This window comes from Syngnathus typhle, linkage group LG13 (assembly GCF_033458585.1).
Source record: "Syngnathus typhle isolate RoL2023-S1 ecotype Sweden linkage group LG13, RoL_Styp_1.0, whole genome shotgun sequence".
In the NCBI taxonomy this organism is placed as follows: domain Eukaryota; kingdom Metazoa; phylum Chordata; class Actinopteri; order Syngnathiformes; family Syngnathidae; genus Syngnathus; species Syngnathus typhle.
In genome coordinates this window covers 3,149,026-3,168,084 of record NC_083750.1, presented here as the reverse complement: position 1 = coordinate 3,168,084, position 19,059 = coordinate 3,149,026, and the positions used below count along the sequence as shown (strand labels likewise).

Here is a 19,059-nt window from a genome sequence, read left to right as displayed (position 1 = left end):
TGATACCAAGGGTGGGAAGTAACAAAATAATATCCCACTTAAATAGGTCTTTTAGGTATCTGTAAAATAGTAATTTATTTGTTTCTACTTTTTACTTTTATTATTTGTTTAAAGTAAAAGAAATGTCATGTTGTTTATAAAATAAGTTCCAACAATCTGTATACATAGTTACAAGTTTTCTGATTGTATTGTTTTAAATTATGTAATTCTTTTAAATGTTTTAGATAAGTGCTCGTAATCCCTGATGGTCAGTGGTTTTTATGCGAAGCTTTCACCGGCCGCGGCTAGGGAACGATTCCCGGTCAGAGAACCATATGCAGCCATAGGGGGGCACATGTCAGTGTCTCCTCTGTGCCGGTCCCAAGCCCGAGTAAAATGCAGAGGGTTACGTCAGAAAAGGCATCCGGCGTAAAAACTGTGCCAAATACTACTCATGCGGATCATCTGGACAAAACAAGTGGGTGTTTTGCTGTGCTCGGGGAAAAGCCGAAAGGAGCCACAGGTGAGTCCTCGCAAGCTTCAAGTTGGATTTTTTTATTCTCCTGCGGTTTCGAAAGCGGCACACCGAAGTGCATTCTAGGACATGTTGTTTTACTAGAGTGTACGTTCTAATTGGTCGAAAGTGAACTTTCACCTTTCACGTGGTTTAAAACTTCAGCGTGATGGCGCGGAAAGCTGTGTTTTGTGCTAAAACGTGATCGACTATTCGTTTTATTGCTGTAAAAGCTTATTCCTGGAGTCATGAGTCTGTTGGAGGTGAAGTTCATCGGGGATAGGGATGTTCTGGAGCACATCGTTGACAAGCAAGAGGGTAAGTATGAACTACGGTTATTCAAAGATCGAATTCTTCTCTTCATGTCGTTCTGAGTGGTGTTGATGTTTTTAAAGTGGTGCCAAGCAGTTCTGGCAAAATTCACAAGATGGTCACGTTCAAGAGCCCGAAGGGACGACGAGCCAGAGACGAAGAAGTCAAAGAAAGGGATGAAAATGCCCTCCTTGATGAGCAGAACTATGTTCAAGCTCTTTGCGCAGAAAGTACACAAGGTAAAAGAGAGATGACACTGTGACAATTTTGAACGAATATTAGTTTTACATCTTCTATCAATTTTTCCTAAACCACTTAGTCTGTTTAACGTCATTACTAGATAGACCCTATGTCAGCTAATCTTGGCTGCGAGGCACGTTACACTCAAAACTAGATGCCATCATTTTTTTATTTTATTTTTAAAAGATGATGAGGGTATGTCCGGAGTTGCAGGATCGTCCATTTTCACTTTTCAGAGAAACAAACGGGGCCACAGCATGGCCCAGACTGGTGAGTGACTATTTTCTATCTATCTATCTATCTCTATCTATCTCTATCTATCTGTCTATCTGTCTATCTGTCTATCTGTGTCTGTCTATCTATCTATCTGTATCTATCTATCTATCTATCTATCTGTCTGTCTGTCTGTCTGTCTGTCTGTCTGTCTGTCTGTCTGTCTGTCTGTCTGTCTGTCTGTCTGTCTGTCTAAGCCTTTTATACATGCAATGTTTGTCATACATAGCAAATGAACCTTTTATACATGTGATGTTTGTCATACATAGCAAATGAACTGGCACGAACTCCAGGGAAAAGTGTGAGCTTCAGCACAACTCCCAGCATTGAGCCCTCTACTCCCACTCGGGCAGGCCACAGTAAGTTCAGCATCTCCTTGCTATGTGGCTCGTTGTTATAATTATCCACATGCCCTTCAGTGCATTCTGTCTCTCTACGCAGACCTCAGAAGTAAAAACCAAACGCCGCAACGGGTGAGCCTTGTTTTCTTCTGCTTTTCATATGCTGCTTACAAATGGAACTATTTTCTCACTTGCTTCTTTTCTGACAGCGCAAAAAAATACAGTTTGTCTCCACAACACCCCACAGGCTGAGGAAGAGAATGTCAAGTAAGTGTAACCAGCAGATATTAGCTCTTTTAAAATCTACAAAAAGCACTAACTAAAATGTGTAACATTGATGGCCTGTTCAGCTCCCAGCCTTCGATCAGACAGCGACAGTGAGTTTTCACCCTCCGACTCTGAGGAAGAGGAGGATGACGTCATGGTAGATGAAGCGCAGAAAGTAAAGAAAGATGTTGGGGAGAACCAGACTCCAAGGACACCAAGTAAAGGCTTATCAGCAGCACTCTACAGGACCCCTGGCAAAAAGAGCAAGAGCACTCCTGAACCTGTCAACCAGCCCACCATGGTTGAGGACTATTTTGAGGCCCACGGCACCTCCAAAGTTTTAACGTCGGACCGCACACTCGATCGTTTACACACACCTAAATTAGACAGGGTGAGCTGTAGTCAACCATTTTCCCTTGCCCTTGATGCTATCCTAATAGTGTTTCAACTATATATTTGCTTGCCTTACAGGAGACACTCATGCAGCTCTTAGAATTAAACCCCTCCAGTTACCTTCAAGAGATCAAGTACCTCCACAACAAACATACAAAGCACTTTGGGAAATGGATGCTGCAATTACAGTAAGTGAGGGCATTTTTTTTCTGTGGTTCTTGCATTTTGACCGGAAGGAAAAAAAAAAAAGATGAGTGCTTGTTTAAAGATTGGGATTCAGCGTGCTGCTCTACGGATTGGGCAGCAAGAAAGAGCTCCTGGAGGAATTTCGGTCTTTTTACTTGTCTCAAGAAATGCACCTGGTGATTAATGGCTTCTTCCCTTCCATCACTCTGAAATCGGTGAGTATGCACCAAAAGAAGAAAAAACAAAATAATTTCAACTCGTCAATTATGTTGGTTAAGCACGATTGATTGGCATTTTCTTTCAACAAATGTTCCTTCAGATTTTGAACACTTTGACATGTGAGGTTCTTGAGCACCAGGGTAGTTTTCGAACACCATCCGATCAGATCCAGTACATCTCCCAAAAACTTCAAGATAGTGAGTTTGTTTGTGTCCTCGGCTTTAATTTAATGATTAAAAGAAAAAAAAGTTTGCAGGGTTTGTTGAAGTTTAAATCTACCCTTGAGACAGGCCCAGATCTTCATATCTACGTGTTGATCAATAATATCGATGGACCAATGTTGCGAGGAGAAAAGACCCAGAGCGCCTTGGGGCAGCTGGCATCCCTACCCAACATTCACTTTGTGGCTACGATTGACCACATCAATGCGCCTCTTGGTTGGTTTTGAGCTTTTTTTGTTTGTTTGTTTGTTTGTTTGTTTTTTTAAATGCTGTCCAAATTGTCAATTTGTTCTATATATTCCCAGTTTGGGACCAGTTTAAACAGAGTCAGTTTAACTGGCTGTGGTGGGAGTGTGTGACATTCAAGCACTACACTGAAGAGACGTCATACGAGAACTCTCTGCTGGTGCAGCAAACGGGGGCTCTGGCTCTGTCTTCCCTTACACATGTTCTCCGCAGTTTGCCTCCAAACGCACGGTACTTTCTACGCCTTCATTCTGTAAACATGTTTTGGCAGCTCTTAATGCTTACATTTGTTTTGCAGAGGAATTTTCAAGGTCCTGGTGAAATTTCAGCTGGAAAACAAAGATAATCCTTCATACACAGGTACATTCAATATTTCAAAAGTTTCTTTTCAGGATTTTCTATTGATATTTTTATCCCGTGCAGGATTGTCATTCCAAGATTTTTACCAACGTTGTCGTGAGGCATTTTTGGTGAACTCTGACCTCACTCTGAGGACTCAGCTGACCGAGTTCAGAGACCACAAACTGATACGGACGCGCAAGGTAAATTCCTGCTAAACTGTGGAAGCAGATGCTCAGTAGTTGTTTTTTTAAAGCATTTTATAGAAGATTTAAGTTAAAGTTCCAATGATCGTCACACACACATCTGGGTGTGGTGAAATTTGTCCTCTGCATTTAACCTATCCCCGTGTGATTTTGATCCATCCCATGGGGGAGAGGGGAGAAGTGAGCAGCAGCGGTGCCGTGCTCGGGAATCATTTGGTGATCTAGCCCCCCAATTCCAACCCTTAATGCTGAGTGGCAAGCAGGGAGGCAATGGGTCCCATTTTTATAGTCCTTGGTATGACCCGGCTGGGGTTTGAACCCACAACCTTCCAGTCTCGGGGCGGACACTGTACCACTAGGCCACTGAGCTAATCAAATTACCAACTTTAGTGATATTCAAATTCAGAACTTCCACAGTATTTGCCAACTGTTTAATATTTTTTATTGAAAAGGCATGCAATTCATGTTTACAGCAATTTATTAATTCTCCAGGGTGCAGATGGTGTGGAGTACCTGATGGTTGCTGTGAATGCAAACACACTGTTGGACTTCTTGGAGAATGAGGAGGGTGGGTGACTGAGAAGATCACTATAAATCACACTCTTATTTATAGCTAACAAAAATATAATGGTTTGTCAGCTAACTCACAAAACAGATTCAGTCAAAATAGACCTGGTTTAATTGACTTAGTCTACACCTCCATCCTTACCTTGTCATTCATTGTGTTGAAGTATGTATGATGTGTGCTAAAAGCAGCAGAACAAATAAATTCAGTCAAACAGCAATTCATCTCTTACAGAAATAGATTGACCTTTAATAAAAGATACATTTTGTTCTTGTAAGGCAGCATTCATGATACAACATGGTGATTTGGTTAGTAGAGCACTAAGCGAGGATATTTGAATGTGTAACCGCATGCAGTAGTGCATAAGGGAGAAAACGGGGGAGCTATGACCCTGTTTCAAGTCATGAACAGTTATTTGTAAATAGCGAGCGAGGCTTATGACTTGATACATGCTAGAATTTATTCAGTGTTGAATGTCAGCAGATTTTGTCGTTTGCGTATCTCGTAGCGTTTCTAACGAGTCCAGTGTGAAAGTCCCGAGTCGGTTCTGTGTCTCCGTGTGCACAATCCGGAGCTCCTCGTGATCCAAGTCCCTCAGAAGAAGCAGCACGGCTTCAAGTGTGTGTGTCTACAAAGACATGTTTAGGTTAATCGACGAGTATCATCTTTTTTTTCGAATTGGTAAAAAGAAAAAAAAGGCTACCTTTTTCGTAGATGAGCTGGTCGATTGAGAATGAAGAGAGGGGAACCTGTCTTTGGACAAAGGCTTCATCTTCAACTCTTCGACATTACTGTATGCAAGAAATCAAGAGGGGATTGTTTTCTGGTTTCATTTTGTGGTGAGTGATATGACACCCTACAGGGCTTACGTGGTTTCCTTCATATCGTGGCTGTGAGATATTTTCTCTTTCTCTGCATCAGGAAGACCATTGGTAGAAAGCTGCTGGTGAACTGCGTTTGGTGGTGCACTGATCTTCTCACCCTCCAAGTGTGCTAATGCAATCTCATTCTCTGTCACTACTGTACACACATGTGAAATTACATATGAGAAAACAGCTGTGGGAAATATCATTTTAAAGCCTTGTTCACAATGAACCGATGTAATGACCTTGGTTGTCCAGCTTCTGCAGCCCAGGTAGGCAGCGCAGGACCGTCAGCCGATACTCACTGGAGTTCTTCCCACAACAAGGGTTGTCAGCAAGCCACAATACCCGAAGGCGTGTCATTGAACGCAAATAAGAAAGCTCCGAGAGTGAGGCAATCATGTTTCTTCTCAGGTAGAGCTCACAAAGAGACAAGCATCCAGCCAGAGGTGCAAGAGATGAGATGTTGTTGACGCTGGACAGGGACACTCATACTTAATTTTATATTTAAACCCATGTGATGTTCAATTGAGCATTAGGTCGTGTTGAGTAAGCAAAATTGTCGCAACTAACCTTAGTGTTAGCACTTCAATGTTTGGCATTTGAGATAAAATAGAAACCTGGGGGGTGGGGGTGGGGGGCACAGTTTTAGCTTGAAGTTAATGTATCATTCATAATAGTCATACTAGAGTTATGGAGACTGAATGGAACGGTTGTACTCACGTCAGTCAGTTTGCATCCCCTGCAGAATAAAAGTACGCTTATTTGATCTAACAAATAAGACAAACATATGTGGCATGTTTTCCCAAATTTGACCACTTACCAGCAGTTCAGTTTCCTCACGCTTCCCAGATCGGACGCTTTTGCCTCGGTGAGAACTTGCTCGCGTGTTAGCTTCATCATAGACAGACCCAGGTGCATATGTTCTTGTTGAAGAATACCTCCCATCAACACAGATAGTCCATCAACAAGAAACAGAGGTGTCGTAAATGAAACATTTCTAGTCTGCAGAAGGGATGCTAACGTCTTCAACACCAATGCGCCTGCGCATCTCCACTAAGCGTCCTTAGTAACAGCATAACAAAAACATTTACAATATTTGAATTGGTTGACATACTGTAAAACAACTAAAAAAAAGTGCAAGTATGTAAGCGTGTCACCAATTGCCGTAATTTGAATCCACATTTCGAGTATTATACCATCTTTAAATACTCATATTCCCACAATGCAGCGCAATGATGCCAACAAATCGCGCCTGCGCGCTAGGTACTTCCTCTTTGGATCTACGTCTCAACCGAAACGATGGTGAGCCCTAAAGAAGTGTTCCAAATCCGCGTCAATCTAAGGTTTTCGGTAGTCAATATCATTTACCAATCCACCTGGAAGCTACCCCTACATACTAGATTAATATATGCCATTCTATTTTTTTCATTTTAGGCCACCCTTGGCAAATTAACGATGGAAGCATTTCCATGTATTTTCTCTGTATTACAAATGGCTGCCTCCATGTAAAACACCCACCGTACCGGCTACAGTGCTAATTTAGCCACGAGAAGGTTATCGCCCAAACCATAAACATTAACATATTCAATTCACAAACTATGTGTGAAAATATATATTTGTACTTTGTTTCAGTCCAATATAGAATCTGTCCCTCGATTTCTAATTATGGGTTTAGCGAATGGGCTTCGATTACAGTGGTTACCATTTATGTCAATCATATTGTCCAGTTGCAAATTTCATTTACGAATGTGTTGTGTATTCCTCCTCAGGCCAAACGCACCAAGAAGGTGGGCATTGTTGGTAAATATGGCACACGTTATGGCGCTTCATTGCGAAAAATGGTGAAGAAGATTGAGATCTCCCAGCACGCCAAATACACCTGCTCATTCTGTGGCAAGGTGAGGATGTGTATATGAACTACTGCAGCTGATGTGCTGCGCCATGGCTACTTCTAATGGCTAATTCTAATGTTTTTTCCGCCCTTCCCAACATGTTCCATGAAGACTAAGATGAAGAGGAGGGCTGTGGGTATCTGGCACTGCGGATCCTGCATGAAAACAGTGGCTGGTGGAGCCTGGACTTACAAGTAAGCTGAATTTTAAACCAGTAAATGTGCTCATGTGAACAGCCAATGTAGTATGAATGGAACCACATGCAGTCTGCTGATATGTAATAAAACCTTAATACAGTTTAAGGAGTTCATATTCTCAAAAGCACAGTGGTAGTTCAAAGAATATGTTTGAGCTTTGTTTTTTCTCCTTTAAATGTACATACCCTGTTATTGTCATTAAGCATTGATTATTCTTTGACAGCCTTTGACTTCTCACATTTCAGGAAGATGAGCCCATTAAACTTTTATGTTTAAATAGAAGTGTCAAGGGTGTACGCACTTGTGTTAGCAGGGGTTTGCTCGAATGAATGAAAGTTTAGTCACTTAGTGCTATGGCATACTTACAATTTGCCATGTTTGAGAAGTGTCAATCTCAGTGTAACCTGCTGTCTTACCTTGAAGTGAAATAAGGGTAAGGATGAAAAAATTTAAGCATTTGAAACTGGCATAACCTTTTTTGTTACAATAGAAGTCATAGTTAATATTTGATTATAGAAGTGCCAACAGAAATTTTAGCTTAAAAGTTTAATGTATTAAACTTAACCAAATATAAGCTCTCTTTTTTTTTTTTTTGCAGCACAACTTCTGCTGTCACAGTCAAGTCAGCAATCAGGAGGCTGAAGGAGTTGAAGGACCAGTAAACTAGTGAAATGGTCACTGAAGAATTTGGGACTTTCTCACAAAAGAACCAACCCGGACTTGGCCTCATCCAACAATAAACCTGTCTGGAGTGGAATTCTGTGTCCATGATCATCTTTTTCCTCCTGAATTAAATCCAAATGTGCCCCATATCAAAAATGACTTGATAGCCAAACACCACTGAAACTTAGGCAAACGTTAAGACACTTTTAAAATTGAAACAAGTTTGTCCGCAGAATTAAAAAATATATATATAATAGTTTCTAGTACTTCATCCACATGGAACCAGCGCTATGAACGTCACGTGATTTATTTAAGTGGATGGCTGAGAGTGTAAATCAATTTAGAAAACGCCCTTGCGGTTTTGTGTAAAAGTCTTTGTCAGTCTGGGCTTATAGCAGAACTTTGTGAGTGTTTTATAAATACCGCACTCAAAAAAGCACAACAAAAAATGAATGCTGCACAAAGCTGCATAATCTTGAGCTAGCACGCAAGTAGTAGTAGCAAGTGACGAATTATTGTAGTACTGCTAACCACCTGCAGGTGAGCTTCAAGGAAAAAGAAACAATGGCGACGCACGGTGTCTTTCGACCGGGTTTGTTCAACCATAAAGTTGCAATTGTGACCGGTGGAGCGACTGGCATTGGAAAAGCAATATCCGCTGAGCTTATAGAACTTGGTAAATTATCTCGTTGTCCGAATTTTTCAGTCTTGTTGACCAACTCGCTAAAAGAAACGGATTTGACTACAAACACTCGACAAACTTGTTCTGTACAGAAAATACTGGACACGTTCACCATGACTTTAAGAACCATACTTTTCAGCATAGTGCAACATTCTTTTTTATCTATGTGTATGTTCAAAACTGCTTGACAGTGCTTCACACTTGGAGCTAAAGTCCTCTCCATGGTGGATTAAATTATCAGTGGCCGACATTATGAACAGAATCTTGTTGGTTGTGCACTGAGGGTGAGTTGAAGTTCAACTATTGAACCTTGCACCTTGCCTTTTTTGTAAACATTTTTCAGTAATAACAATGGTACAAGCAAATCTTAAATACATTTGCAGGGATGGCGCTCCACTGAGGCTTTTATATACTATGCATCTCGATTATTTACCTCGATTATTTCCCCTCTCAAAATATTGGTCAATATCCACTTCAGTTCTGCGTCAAAACTAAAATTCTGGAGCTGTGCCTGGATATTTCAGGTTGTAATTTAATTTTAGCTTTGCATTGTAATTGATCACCACTCCCAAACTTGTTCTCAGGTTGTAGTGTGGTGATTTCCAGCAGAAAAGCAGAGAGATTGGAGGCAGCCGCCCAAGTGATGCGAAAAAAAATTCCAGCTTCCAGCCCTGCATGTGTCACTCCTCTACGTTGCAACATTCGTAATGAGGATGAGGTGCACACTCCTTCGACCTTGGAGACAGTCCTCTGATTGAGTGATGCACAGTGCTTGAATATTTCCACTTCAGGTGAAGGTTCTTGTATCTTCAGTGCTGAAGCAGTATGGTCACATAGACTTTCTGGTGAACAACGGTGGCGGTCAGTTCAGTAGTCCAGCAGAGAACATGTCTTCTAAAGGATGGAAAGCTGTGATTGACACAAACTTGACTGGCACCTTTCACTGTTGCAAGGAGGGTAAGGCATTTACATTACCCATTTACACTCCATGTTTGAAGATGATTCATGACTGCGTTCACGGTTGCACCAGGGTTGTAATCGTTTGAGGATTTTCAGTATAATTCATTATTTTAAATTCAGTTTTAGTGAGTGAGAGGCCAGTTTATTTTAGTTTTTCTAAAAGGTCATTATTGTCAACACATTAACCTTTTGTGATAATTGCAAAATTAGTCGAGTATCCCTTTACGATGTAGTTTTGGTTAGTTTTATTTTTCTTAAAAAAATTTTTTTTAATTATTTTGTTCACAAAAATGTGGTTTTCAATTTTAGTTATTTTGTTAGTTTTTATTAACTATAATAACCTTGGATTGCACCCCACAGTATACACTACATGGATGAAGCAACATGGAGGTGTGATCGTTAACATTATTGCTGACATGTGGAAAGGATTTCCGGGCATGGCGTAAGTAGTCACCCTTAAAATGTTGACAAGTCCAAAATCATTACATATTTAGTCCACCATTTTGTAGCACCGTTTGAAAGTACAGTGTGTGCTACTATATCAGGGTTGTCCATTTTTAGTGGCCCACAGCACACATTAAAAACAACATTTGATACAGCTAATGATGCTAATACAGTATATGGTCCACTAGTACTGTAAACAATACTTTCTATGTGATGAGTGGGGAACACGTGAATGATTCCAAATGCAGCCGCTGTCTCACTGACAGCCACACAGGTGCAGCCAGAGCAGCGGTGGATAACTTAACAAAGAGCTTGGCCATTGAGTGGGCTGCCTCAGGTGTCCGGGTCAATGCTGTTGCCCCGGTATGCATAACTCTTGCCTTGTCGCACTTCCATAAATGTTTGATATTGTGGTTGTATCAAGCTCGCGTTCAATTGATTGCAGGGCACAATTTTCTCTAAAACGGCAATGGAGAACTACAAGGAGCTGGGACCAACTCTTTTCAAGATGTCTATTCCATTTAGTCCTGCAAAGAGACTTGGGTTGCCAGAAGAGGTGTGATTTGTGAGAATTTAAAGATACCATAGTAGTTATGATGCTGAAGTGCAGTATTCCCCCACGATATGCAGGAGATGGGGACTAAACTATGAAAGGCAAAAATCTGTCAGTAATTGCCGCTAAAAATGTTGATAACCACAATTTTATTTATTTGTGGAAAAATGATAATATTCTATCTTCAGGACAGCTCGACATATCGTCCTTCTTTTTTTATTATTTGTCAGTTGATTTTGTTTGTACGGTCAGATATCCTCTGCAGTTTGTTTCCTGCTCTCTCCTGCCGCCTCCTACATCTCTGGAGCCACACTGAGGGTGGATGCAGGGCAGAGTCTGTACCACTCCACGTGGGAGATCCCCAGTATGTTGAATTTGGTCCCAATGTGCTTCCACAGTGTTTTTTTTCCTTATATACAAATGTGTTTTACACTTTTGTCTGTGTGTCTGATCTAGATCATAGTGCATGGCCCGAAGGTCCAAAGGGGGAGAACTTGGATGCATTGAAGAACCTCCTCAATCCTCAAAGCAAGCTATGATTAATTTGTCCCACAATGATACCATCAAAAACACAAATGCTTTATGCTGATTGATTTAAACAAGACACGGATACTTTGTCATAGTAATCTACCGGAATGTGAATAACTAATTATCTGTTATCATTACTATGATAATGATGTGCATGTTATACATTATTAATACATCGTGCCCGAAATTCTCCTATGGCAAAGGTGATTAAACATTTTCTCACCACTGCTGCGTTGCTGTTGTGACGTTTTCGTTTGTTTTGTCTCAAAGCGCTTGCCATACTACTGCCGTAGAGCAAATTAGAAACTGTCGTAACAACGCAGAAGCAGAGGTCACGACACGGGGTCCAGGTACAATGTGTTTTCAATATGAAATTAAATCTTTGATCAGTTGTGCTGCGACGTGTTGTCACAAAACTGCTTTACTGGTAAAGGCTTGTTAAGTACACTGGAAAAATGTTGCGTGTATTGCTAACTAATAGCCACAAATAGCATGCGATGATTGAAAGCCGGGGAATGAGCTTGTTTATTTATATTGATTTGAACGTTTACCTACGCACAAACCGCTGTCATTAACTTAATTCTTAAATGTCAGCTTTGTTAGTTTTAATGACCTTCATGCAATTACCGCGACAAGTGTTGCTTTTGCACGTTTTGGTTACAAAAACTCATTACCTTTCGCGTTAAAACGTAGCTAAGTGTCAAAGAATTTGAGTTGTTGGAGAGGAACATATGCCTTCATGTTTAGCGTGCGACAATAATAAACTCCGTAGCCTTAATGAACACTTGTATTTTGTCAGTCAGCTCCTTGTTTTATACGTCCAGTGTAGAAACAATAAGTAAATAAGATTTACTAAAATACAAATATTGATCTAACATTCAAATGAAGTGCATCCATAAACCAAACCAATAAACACGTTTATTTCCAAAGCAGACTATTTGATTGCGGTATTTAGTGTATGTTAAATCAGGGTTTTTAAGGTAAATATGTTCATCTTTATACACTCATTAATTAGTATGGGAGGTGATCATGGCCACAGCAAGATGTCCATGCCAGACTGGCAGCAATGGAAGACAAAGGGCACTCCACTGGAGTTTACACAGCAAAGACTGGCAGCCAGGGGCCTCAATGACCCGTGGGCCCGGTAAGCATTTACATAGGACAGACTTTTTATTTATTTGTGACATTTCTGATGATTCTATAATTGCTTACTCAACTGTGTCTATCTCATTGTTTAGAAATGAGGCATGGAGGTATGCGGGTGGCTTTGCGCGTGCTGTGACTCTGTCTGACGTACTGCTGAGAGGATTCAAGTGGGGCTTTGCTGCCTTTACTGTTGCTCTGGCTGTTGAGTATGCCCTGTTTCCACCAAAGAAGGGTTCCCACTAATGCACATTGTAATCCCCACTCTTGTCCCCAATACACCGTCTTTGATTCCAGTGCTATTCTGAATTCATTTATTAACTAAAAGTCTCTTTGCTCACTACATGGCTTCACTTATTGTCCTCAAATAATGTGCAGCTCTCCCTGCATTGTTCTGTTTTTTGTTTAATTCTCATCTAATCTTGCTTACTCTTTCTGCTCATTTTCTGACAGCAGAACATCAAACATTTAGCTGTCAAGACTATAAAAACCAGCACAACTGTAACAAGTAGCGCTATTACATCCAGACAGAAGTACTGGAACCAGTTGAGGCCATGCACGGCTGCTTTGAGGTGTTTGGCACCTTTATGCCGCATCACAAACTCGGTCCAATACACAGAAAGGTCCAGTGGATCAACAGGACGGTCCCTGTGTAACGCGGACAGCCTCTTCATGTTGTCTTTGTACCTAAAACAGTGACTTTTAGCTCGAGTCACCTTCAAACTTTTAAGGCAATGTGTTGACGCTTAGAGAAAAATAGACTTACTTGGTGTCGTTAATGACCTCATTCAGTCCCTGTAGCAGGTCTTCTGCAGTGATGGATAAAATATCCAACACCACTCCCACTCCTCTACTTGCCATTTTTGCTGCATTGTCAGGCTGGTCCCCACCAACAGGTAGCATGACCATTGGAACGGCATGACAAACTCCCTCGAATACCCCATGTGAGCCAGCATGAGTGATGAAGGCCCGAGCTCCAGGATGAGCTAAAATTTGGTTGAAAAATGACATACAGTAGACTCTATTATAAAACGTGGATTTATAGCCATCCACCCACATAGCCAGGAGTTTCTTTACCAAGTAAGTCATTTTGGGGCACCCAGCTCATCATCTTTACATTTTCTGGTGTATTATCGGGAACAGGTCCAGAATATCTCCATATTACCTAAGGAAGGAAAACAATTTAAGTATTGCGCTAATATATGTATGGACGGACGGACAGACAGGCAGACAGACAGAGAGAATACAGTTTGCTCAAGAAATATTTCCATATTAACAGAGCTTTTGTGAGTTTTCATTTTTATTTGTCGCAATTAATTTTAAAAAAAAGTATCTAAAGGTCCCAATTACATTTGTCACCTTTGAGCACCTTAAAATTGAGATACTTTGCATTAACAAAAATGTTAAATGGTCATTTCCATAACTAGAAAAATTTACATGCAGTAAAACATGATTCAGAATGCTGCAGTACAATATATATAGCCTCCCAAAAATATTTATTTTTGTGGAAATAATGTCATATTTTTCCTACCAGGTTCATCACACCCAAGTATGATCAAAATAACTGTCATATACCTTCTGTGGAATTTGTCTGAATGCTTCAAAGAAGATTTGCGTCATCTCATTTGGCATTTTTTTCAATGCGGTCCCAAGTGTGAAGACAACAAATCCATCTTTTCCTGACACCCAGGGCCCCAAATCCTTTGATAAAGACACAGTAAGCATTACTTGTACATTTTACTACATTGAACTTACAGTTATCCGTAAACATACTTGGTCCTTACGTCAGGCAAAGGATTTCTCACATTGCAGTTGATGCCCCCAACTGGCACCATATTAGGCATTAACGGCCGTGGAAACTCCATTGTGAAGTCAATCCTGTTCCAAAATTTAGAGCATATCTTTGTTTAGAGCAGAGGTTTGAAAAATACGGGGCGTGGCCCGTTTACAGTAGGGGATCCACAGAAAGATAACATTGATGGTATTGTGTCAACGTCTACAGCCTATAATTAAAAATATGCGTTATGGCAAAAAATCTTTAATGTCCAAAATAAAACTCAGATGTGCAAAAGATAAACTACTGCTACAACGACACCGATGTAATTTCAATACCGGCCCACCACACCCCAGAAAGGCTTAAAATAAATTCCAAGCAAGGCTAGATCCCAGATAGCAACCTTTTTTTTTTGTCTTGAATTCTTCCCTTGTTTGACTTTTTCACATTACCTGTGCAGCCAGATTGCAGAGTCTGAGAGCACGTCAGCTACACTCAGGTCCTCTTCCAGGAACTTGGAAGCAAATTGGTCAAAACGCCAATAGATGAGTCGGCAGAGGAGTGGCTCCAGCGCACTCACCTGGAGGACACATGCTTGAGTTGAGACACTTTATTGAATTCACTTTAAAAGAAAGAAAACACATGTAACCCAACCAAATATAAACAATGATGGAAATGGAGCAGGAAATATGCAGGGAGTCTCAACATTGCAGGTTGTGACTTTTTTTTCCAACTATTTTTATGTTTCTGTAACTTAAAGATGACAAATACAACTTAATGACAAGTATTTGTATATGCGTGTCAGTACTCACCAAAGTGTTGACGACCCGTTGTTTAAAGGTCATTTTATCGGTGAGGCCCGTGAAGAAGCGAGGCACATAGGAAGGCGGCGATGGACACCCTGCAGACTGCATGTCCAAAAAACACGGAATCCCTCTCAGCAGATTAACTGTTGGAATACCTGAAAGTGGTACAAAAACATGGTAATAACAAAAAATAACACTTTCATATAAACTTTCACTTTTATTTGAGCAGAGACTCTTGTATCACAAAAAAGAGAAACCTCCTGCCACTTTCCTCCACCCATTCCAAACTGCTTGGATCATTTTTTTCCCCACCTCTACACACAAATGGCACTGCTGCAGGATTCACCTAATTTCCGAGCTATTAAAGCGCCTGTGGGCACCATGGGGTCTGTCAGGACAGCGTCAAATCTCTGTGGAATAAGTAATAGTAGTTCAGATTTATCCAGAGAAGAGATACAATAAACAATAAATCAAGATTAGTCTTACTGAAAGGCCCTCACCTGCTGAGCCAGATGTGAAATAAGACTGTCATTGAAGAGAAGGCTCTCTGCAATGGTGTGAAGCAGTCCCGCAATTCTTTGTATGTGTGAGAATTTGTCCTGAATTTTCTCTACAAAAGACTGTGAAGTTTTCTCTAACACGTCTTCATTCTTGGACATCACAAAGTCCACAAATGCCTTGTCAAATGGAACAGGGAAAGTCAGCGTCTCATAGTGCTCCCCTGGACCCATCAGAATGGTGAGCTCTGGCATCACAACAGTCACTTGGTGTCCGCGTCGACCCATTTCCTGACAAATGGCCTTCATACCCACCCAGTGACTCCCATCCATCGGTATCACCAGCAGTTTCCCCACGTAAGACCCCGTGTGATCTGCAGGGGTGTTGTCTCTTGCTTCAGATCGTCTGGCCTGATCCACGGAATCAGCCGTGTTTAGCAGCAAGAGCGCGCACACTACAATCCTCATGGTTATCTTTTCCTCTTTGGGCAGCAAAAACAGCTTGAAGGAAAAAGGGGAAGTGAAATTCTCCCTGAGGCGACTGCTTCCCGTGGCTTGTTGAAATTCTTATGTGAATTAACAGCGGTGTGTTCAAAGTCCTCCCTGTGAGATGAGGGAGTTGTTCGATAAGGCACAATCATTTACTTGCTGCATTCTGTATTATAAAACTAAGGCGTAAACATCAGGTGTATGGAAAGCCGTTTGAGCATTTACTCGATATCCTTAAGGTCCATCTTAAAGTCCATGTACGCCCTTTGTCCAAATGTGTGAAACAGTCCAGTGTACAACAGCTATCTTTTTCTCCACTTTCTGTACGTCATTTTCGGACATTGGTTTTTGTCTGGTCGACATAATTAAACCAGCCGCTCCTTCATTTTCACTTTCGCCCATTTCTAAGAATTGCGGTAGAAAGCGCATATGAACATGGAGCGACTCCCATTTTGCAAAACAAAACCGGTTTTCTAAACGAAACTAATACGTGCCAGAGGCCTATTCTAACAGCAATGTGCGAGTTTACCGCTAGATGCCAGTGAAACAGCGTATGTATAATGTGATGCGCTAATAAGGATAGGCTTATTGTCCATGTCGCACAATAAATAGTTTAGGAAATTACGTCAGTGTTACAAGAATGAAATTGTCATTAATTTTTAAAGTAGGATACACTTTTATTCGCTCTGATAAATACTAGAATACCGTGTTTTTTAAGATATATGTAAAACTTAAAAGAATAGAAATGCAATTTTTTTTACTTAATTCAATATTCATAAATTCATTTCACGTCTGGATTTTTTTTATCTTAAGGAATTGAGTCCGTATACTTCTACTTTTGTCTGTTTTCTACCACTAAAATGCTTCGAATTGTTGAATTATGTGCCACGCAATGTAGCTGGAGGTACCGCAAGGGGGCAGTGTTTAGTAGAATTAGTTAGATGTAGTGCAAACAAAGAAGACAACAGGACCAATGTTTGAGTAGTGGGATTGAAAAGGAAAATGAGCATTTCTTAGGAAAGACAATCAAACGGTCAATTTTGTGTGAAATAATTTCAAGAAGCACGCGCGTGGTTCAACAGTAAAAGTATAATGTCGAAAACCCCAACACAGTCGTAAGTAGAACGCTGCTTTTTGGTTCGCCAGGGCGAACGGTTCTTGCCTTTAGCTTTCTACCTTTTAAAATATTTAATCAGCAGTAGATAAACCGAGATGAACAAAAATGTGACTTGATCTTCTGGGGCGCAAGTCTTTGATAATATCCCGTTTTAAATGTCTGAATAAGCTGTTTGTTTACATTCCACCTTCACGGCTCCATTTGGCTTTGTTAAAGTGTTTTAGCTGTCCTCAATTTAACAGAACTTCAGATGGCACCGAATATCAATCAGATTGCTTTGAATCATACAGCAAATCAAGACAAGTCAAGTGGTTGTTTCAAAGGTGAGTTCTAAATTATGAGTAACTATATTGTCTGTTGCTTCACTGACGATAACACTCTTATGTTTACTTGGTTACAGCTCTTCAGTGTGCAACCTGAGTTGGAGAGTCAGGATGAGCAATAAACACTCTTCCAGGCTGAAAACAGCTTCAAAGAAGAAATTTGACAAAAGTCCCAAGCTAAGTGAACATGTTGTCCAACGCCGGATTCAGCCAAAGAGGAGGAGGAGAAATATGGAATTTGATGACAGCAACATTCATAAGAAGGACGATAGTGTCTGTGACATCATTGATCTGATCAACAGTCATATAGAGGAAGAGCCCAAAAAGGATAGTAGTGTAAAAGTGGTGTTTGACCAAGGATTACATGATTCAGATTCACAGTGCTGCTCTAGTACCGCTCCTTCCCCTCAGAAAGTCATGACTCCCAGACAAACAAGATCACCAACAGGCCTATGCCCATCCTGTCAGAAGCTCTACCAGAGGGCGAAGACGTTGAAAACTCCCATTAAAGATAAACTTTTGGATAATAGTAAGTTTCCCAAAAGATTCCTTTTGGCCATCACTGTATGACTCATTTTGACAAGTTTACTTATGCTTAGTTATGCATCTCTCGATCAAATATTGTGCGTCCATTGTCAATAAAGATGCAAGCTTTCTATACTTGTTGCGGTTTCTATTTCAGATCCCACTTCCTTAATATGCGATCAGTGGTTCCTGGTCAAAAAGTGGAAGCCAAGAAGGTTACCTCACTCAGGGTAAGTCAAACCTTTGGTGGAAAGCTGAAAGTGGCCTATGAGTAGTGTAAATAACAACACTCAATATTGTTGTTGTTGTGTTTTTAAGGAGGATTTCCCACAGCGTGCTCCGTGTTCACACACAGTTGAAGGGCAAGAAAAAAGCAAAGCAGAACAACCAGGATGGCCATAAAAACTTCTGCTCGAGGCAGCATGTTTTCCTTCAGAGGTAATACTTTAATACTCAGAGTACTCATTTCCTGTTAAAGACAGATGAATGAATTAACCTGTTTTCTGTGAAATGCGATGTGTTTGTGTGTCAGGAACCTCAGACGGCCTCACCAAGTGGCAGAAAGAAAGCAGAGGAAGAGAAACCTGAGGAAGAGGCAAAGAGATGATTCTCAGGGTTCTCGAATGGCCAAGCAGAAGTATCTCCCCCCGCCAGACAACAGTAGCAAGTGCAACAATAAGAGCGCTTTTCAGTTATCTTGTCTGAATGTTGAGGGATTTCACAGTGAAGAAAGCACAAATGAAGACAACTCTAGTGTGACCTCTAACGTTTCCTGTACTAATTTCACCTTGGAAAGCACCAAGCTCGGGGACATCATGCCCAAGCCAACAGCATCAAGGACGAAATCGTCATTCCAACACTTACTTACCCAGTTACGTGGCAACAGCAGCATGATTTTCAAAGACAACTAGTAATAGAGACTTTTCACATATATAAAGCTGGTTGAGGAAGCCACTCTAATACAAGTTTACTGTTGTTGATAAAGAATTTCGTTTTAGCGTAACATTTGCAGTTTAAACTGCCATGGCATATTTTTCTTCTCAAATAAATTAAATTTGAGCCTCATTTGTCCTCTTTGCTAAGTGGAAAAACATGACAGGTATTGCAGTGAAGAACAAAACAATATCACTGTTGACCCTTTTGCAATCTTTTTTAGTTTTTGTTTTTTGTAATACACTTTCATGTAAAGTAAAATGTTATTCAATTAACCAGTGGAATAAACAATAGAGTAAAACGATTGAAAAATATTTGATAGGGATTGGTTAGCCCTAATCCATGGCACAGGTCCTCATCCGTGGC

General features: G+C 40.7%; 7 protein-coding genes across 11 annotated transcripts; 5 read left to right on the top strand and 2 right to left on the bottom strand.

Moving 5' to 3' along the window:
• Positions 1-312: 312 nt before the first annotated feature.
• Positions 313-5,356, top strand: orc2 (origin recognition complex, subunit 2). 4 transcript variants are annotated; one of them, XM_061295838.1, is made up of 18 exons: positions 313-502; positions 727-811; positions 889-1,044; positions 1,232-1,315; positions 1,588-1,677; positions 1,760-1,791; positions 1,869-1,926; positions 2,010-2,317; positions 2,398-2,507; positions 2,588-2,720; positions 2,825-2,921; positions 3,015-3,161; positions 3,251-3,422; positions 3,490-3,551; positions 3,615-3,733; positions 4,229-4,304; positions 5,016-5,140; positions 5,223-5,356. In XM_061295838.1, the coding sequence occupies exons 1-17, from the start codon at positions 434-436 to the stop codon at positions 5,030-5,032; spliced, it is 1,815 nt and encodes a 604-aa protein (XP_061151822.1). In that variant the 5' UTR covers positions 313-433; the 3' UTR covers positions 5,033-5,140; positions 5,223-5,356. The 4 variants fall into 4 exon arrangements, with proteins under 4 accessions (XP_061151822.1, XP_061151823.1, XP_061151825.1 ...); XM_061295841.1 differs by having other exon boundaries at positions 353-502; positions 1,282-1,315; XM_061295840.1 differs by lacking the exon at positions 313-502 and having other exon boundaries at positions 626-811; positions 1,282-1,315.
• Positions 4,522-6,337, bottom strand: cfap410 (cilia and flagella associated protein 410). 2 transcript variants are annotated; one of them, XM_061295865.1, is made up of 7 exons: positions 5,988-6,337; positions 5,888-5,906; positions 5,738-5,784; positions 5,410-5,639; positions 5,171-5,321; positions 5,005-5,092; positions 4,522-4,929 (listed from the first exon to the last, which is right to left on the bottom strand). In XM_061295865.1, exons 1-7 carry the CDS (start codon positions 6,110-6,112, stop codon positions 4,765-4,767), a joined length of 825 nt encoding a protein of 274 aa, XP_061151849.1. In that variant the 5' UTR covers positions 6,113-6,337; the 3' UTR covers positions 4,522-4,764. The 2 variants fall into 2 exon arrangements, with proteins under 2 accessions (XP_061151849.1, XP_061151850.1); XM_061295866.1 differs by having other exon boundaries at positions 5,171-5,318.
• rpl37a (ribosomal protein L37a) lies at positions 6,336-8,013 on the top strand. The gene is made up of 4 exons (XM_061295867.1): positions 6,336-6,469; positions 6,937-7,065; positions 7,171-7,253; positions 7,855-8,013. The coding sequence occupies exons 1-4, from the start codon at positions 6,467-6,469 to the stop codon at positions 7,916-7,918; spliced, it is 279 nt and encodes a 92-aa protein (XP_061151851.1). The 5' UTR covers positions 6,336-6,466; the 3' UTR covers positions 7,919-8,013.
• A 423-nt stretch (positions 8,014-8,436) lies between these two features.
• Positions 8,437-11,311, top strand: pecr (peroxisomal trans-2-enoyl-CoA reductase). Its single transcript, XM_061295862.1, has 8 exons — positions 8,437-8,595; positions 9,186-9,319; positions 9,393-9,558; positions 9,922-10,003; positions 10,272-10,368; positions 10,451-10,561; positions 10,811-10,922; positions 11,015-11,311. The coding sequence occupies exons 1-8, from the start codon at positions 8,484-8,486 to the stop codon at positions 11,095-11,097; spliced, it is 897 nt and encodes a 298-aa protein (XP_061151846.1). The 5' UTR covers positions 8,437-8,483; the 3' UTR covers positions 11,098-11,311.
• Positions 11,312-11,984: 673 nt separating this feature from the next.
• On the bottom strand, positions 11,985-16,310 carry LOC133165932 (UDP-glucuronosyltransferase 1A1-like). The gene is made up of 9 exons (XM_061295850.1): positions 15,310-16,310; positions 15,156-15,219; positions 14,816-14,964; positions 14,456-14,583; positions 14,014-14,107; positions 13,805-13,930; positions 13,307-13,394; positions 12,996-13,215; positions 11,985-12,916 (listed from the first exon to the last, which is right to left on the bottom strand). Exons 1-9 carry the CDS (start codon positions 15,772-15,774, stop codon positions 12,646-12,648), a joined length of 1,605 nt encoding a protein of 534 aa, XP_061151834.1. The 5' UTR covers positions 15,775-16,310; the 3' UTR covers positions 11,985-12,645.
• ndufb3 (NADH:ubiquinone oxidoreductase subunit B3) lies at positions 12,102-12,572 on the top strand. Its single transcript, XM_061295868.1, has 2 exons — positions 12,102-12,230; positions 12,325-12,572. The coding sequence occupies exons 1-2, from the start codon at positions 12,103-12,105 to the stop codon at positions 12,473-12,475; spliced, it is 279 nt and encodes a 92-aa protein (XP_061151852.1). The 5' UTR covers position 12,102; the 3' UTR covers positions 12,476-12,572.
• Positions 16,311-16,722: 412 nt separating the features above from the next.
• si:ch211-227n13.3 (uncharacterized) lies at positions 16,723-18,825 on the top strand. Its single transcript, XM_061295860.1, has 6 exons — positions 16,723-16,910; positions 17,155-17,235; positions 17,313-17,764; positions 17,918-17,990; positions 18,079-18,198; positions 18,293-18,825. The coding sequence occupies exons 1-6, from the start codon at positions 16,888-16,890 to the stop codon at positions 18,669-18,671; spliced, it is 1,128 nt and encodes a 375-aa protein (XP_061151844.1). The 5' UTR covers positions 16,723-16,887; the 3' UTR covers positions 18,672-18,825.
• The last annotated feature ends 234 nt before the right edge of the window (positions 18,826-19,059 follow it).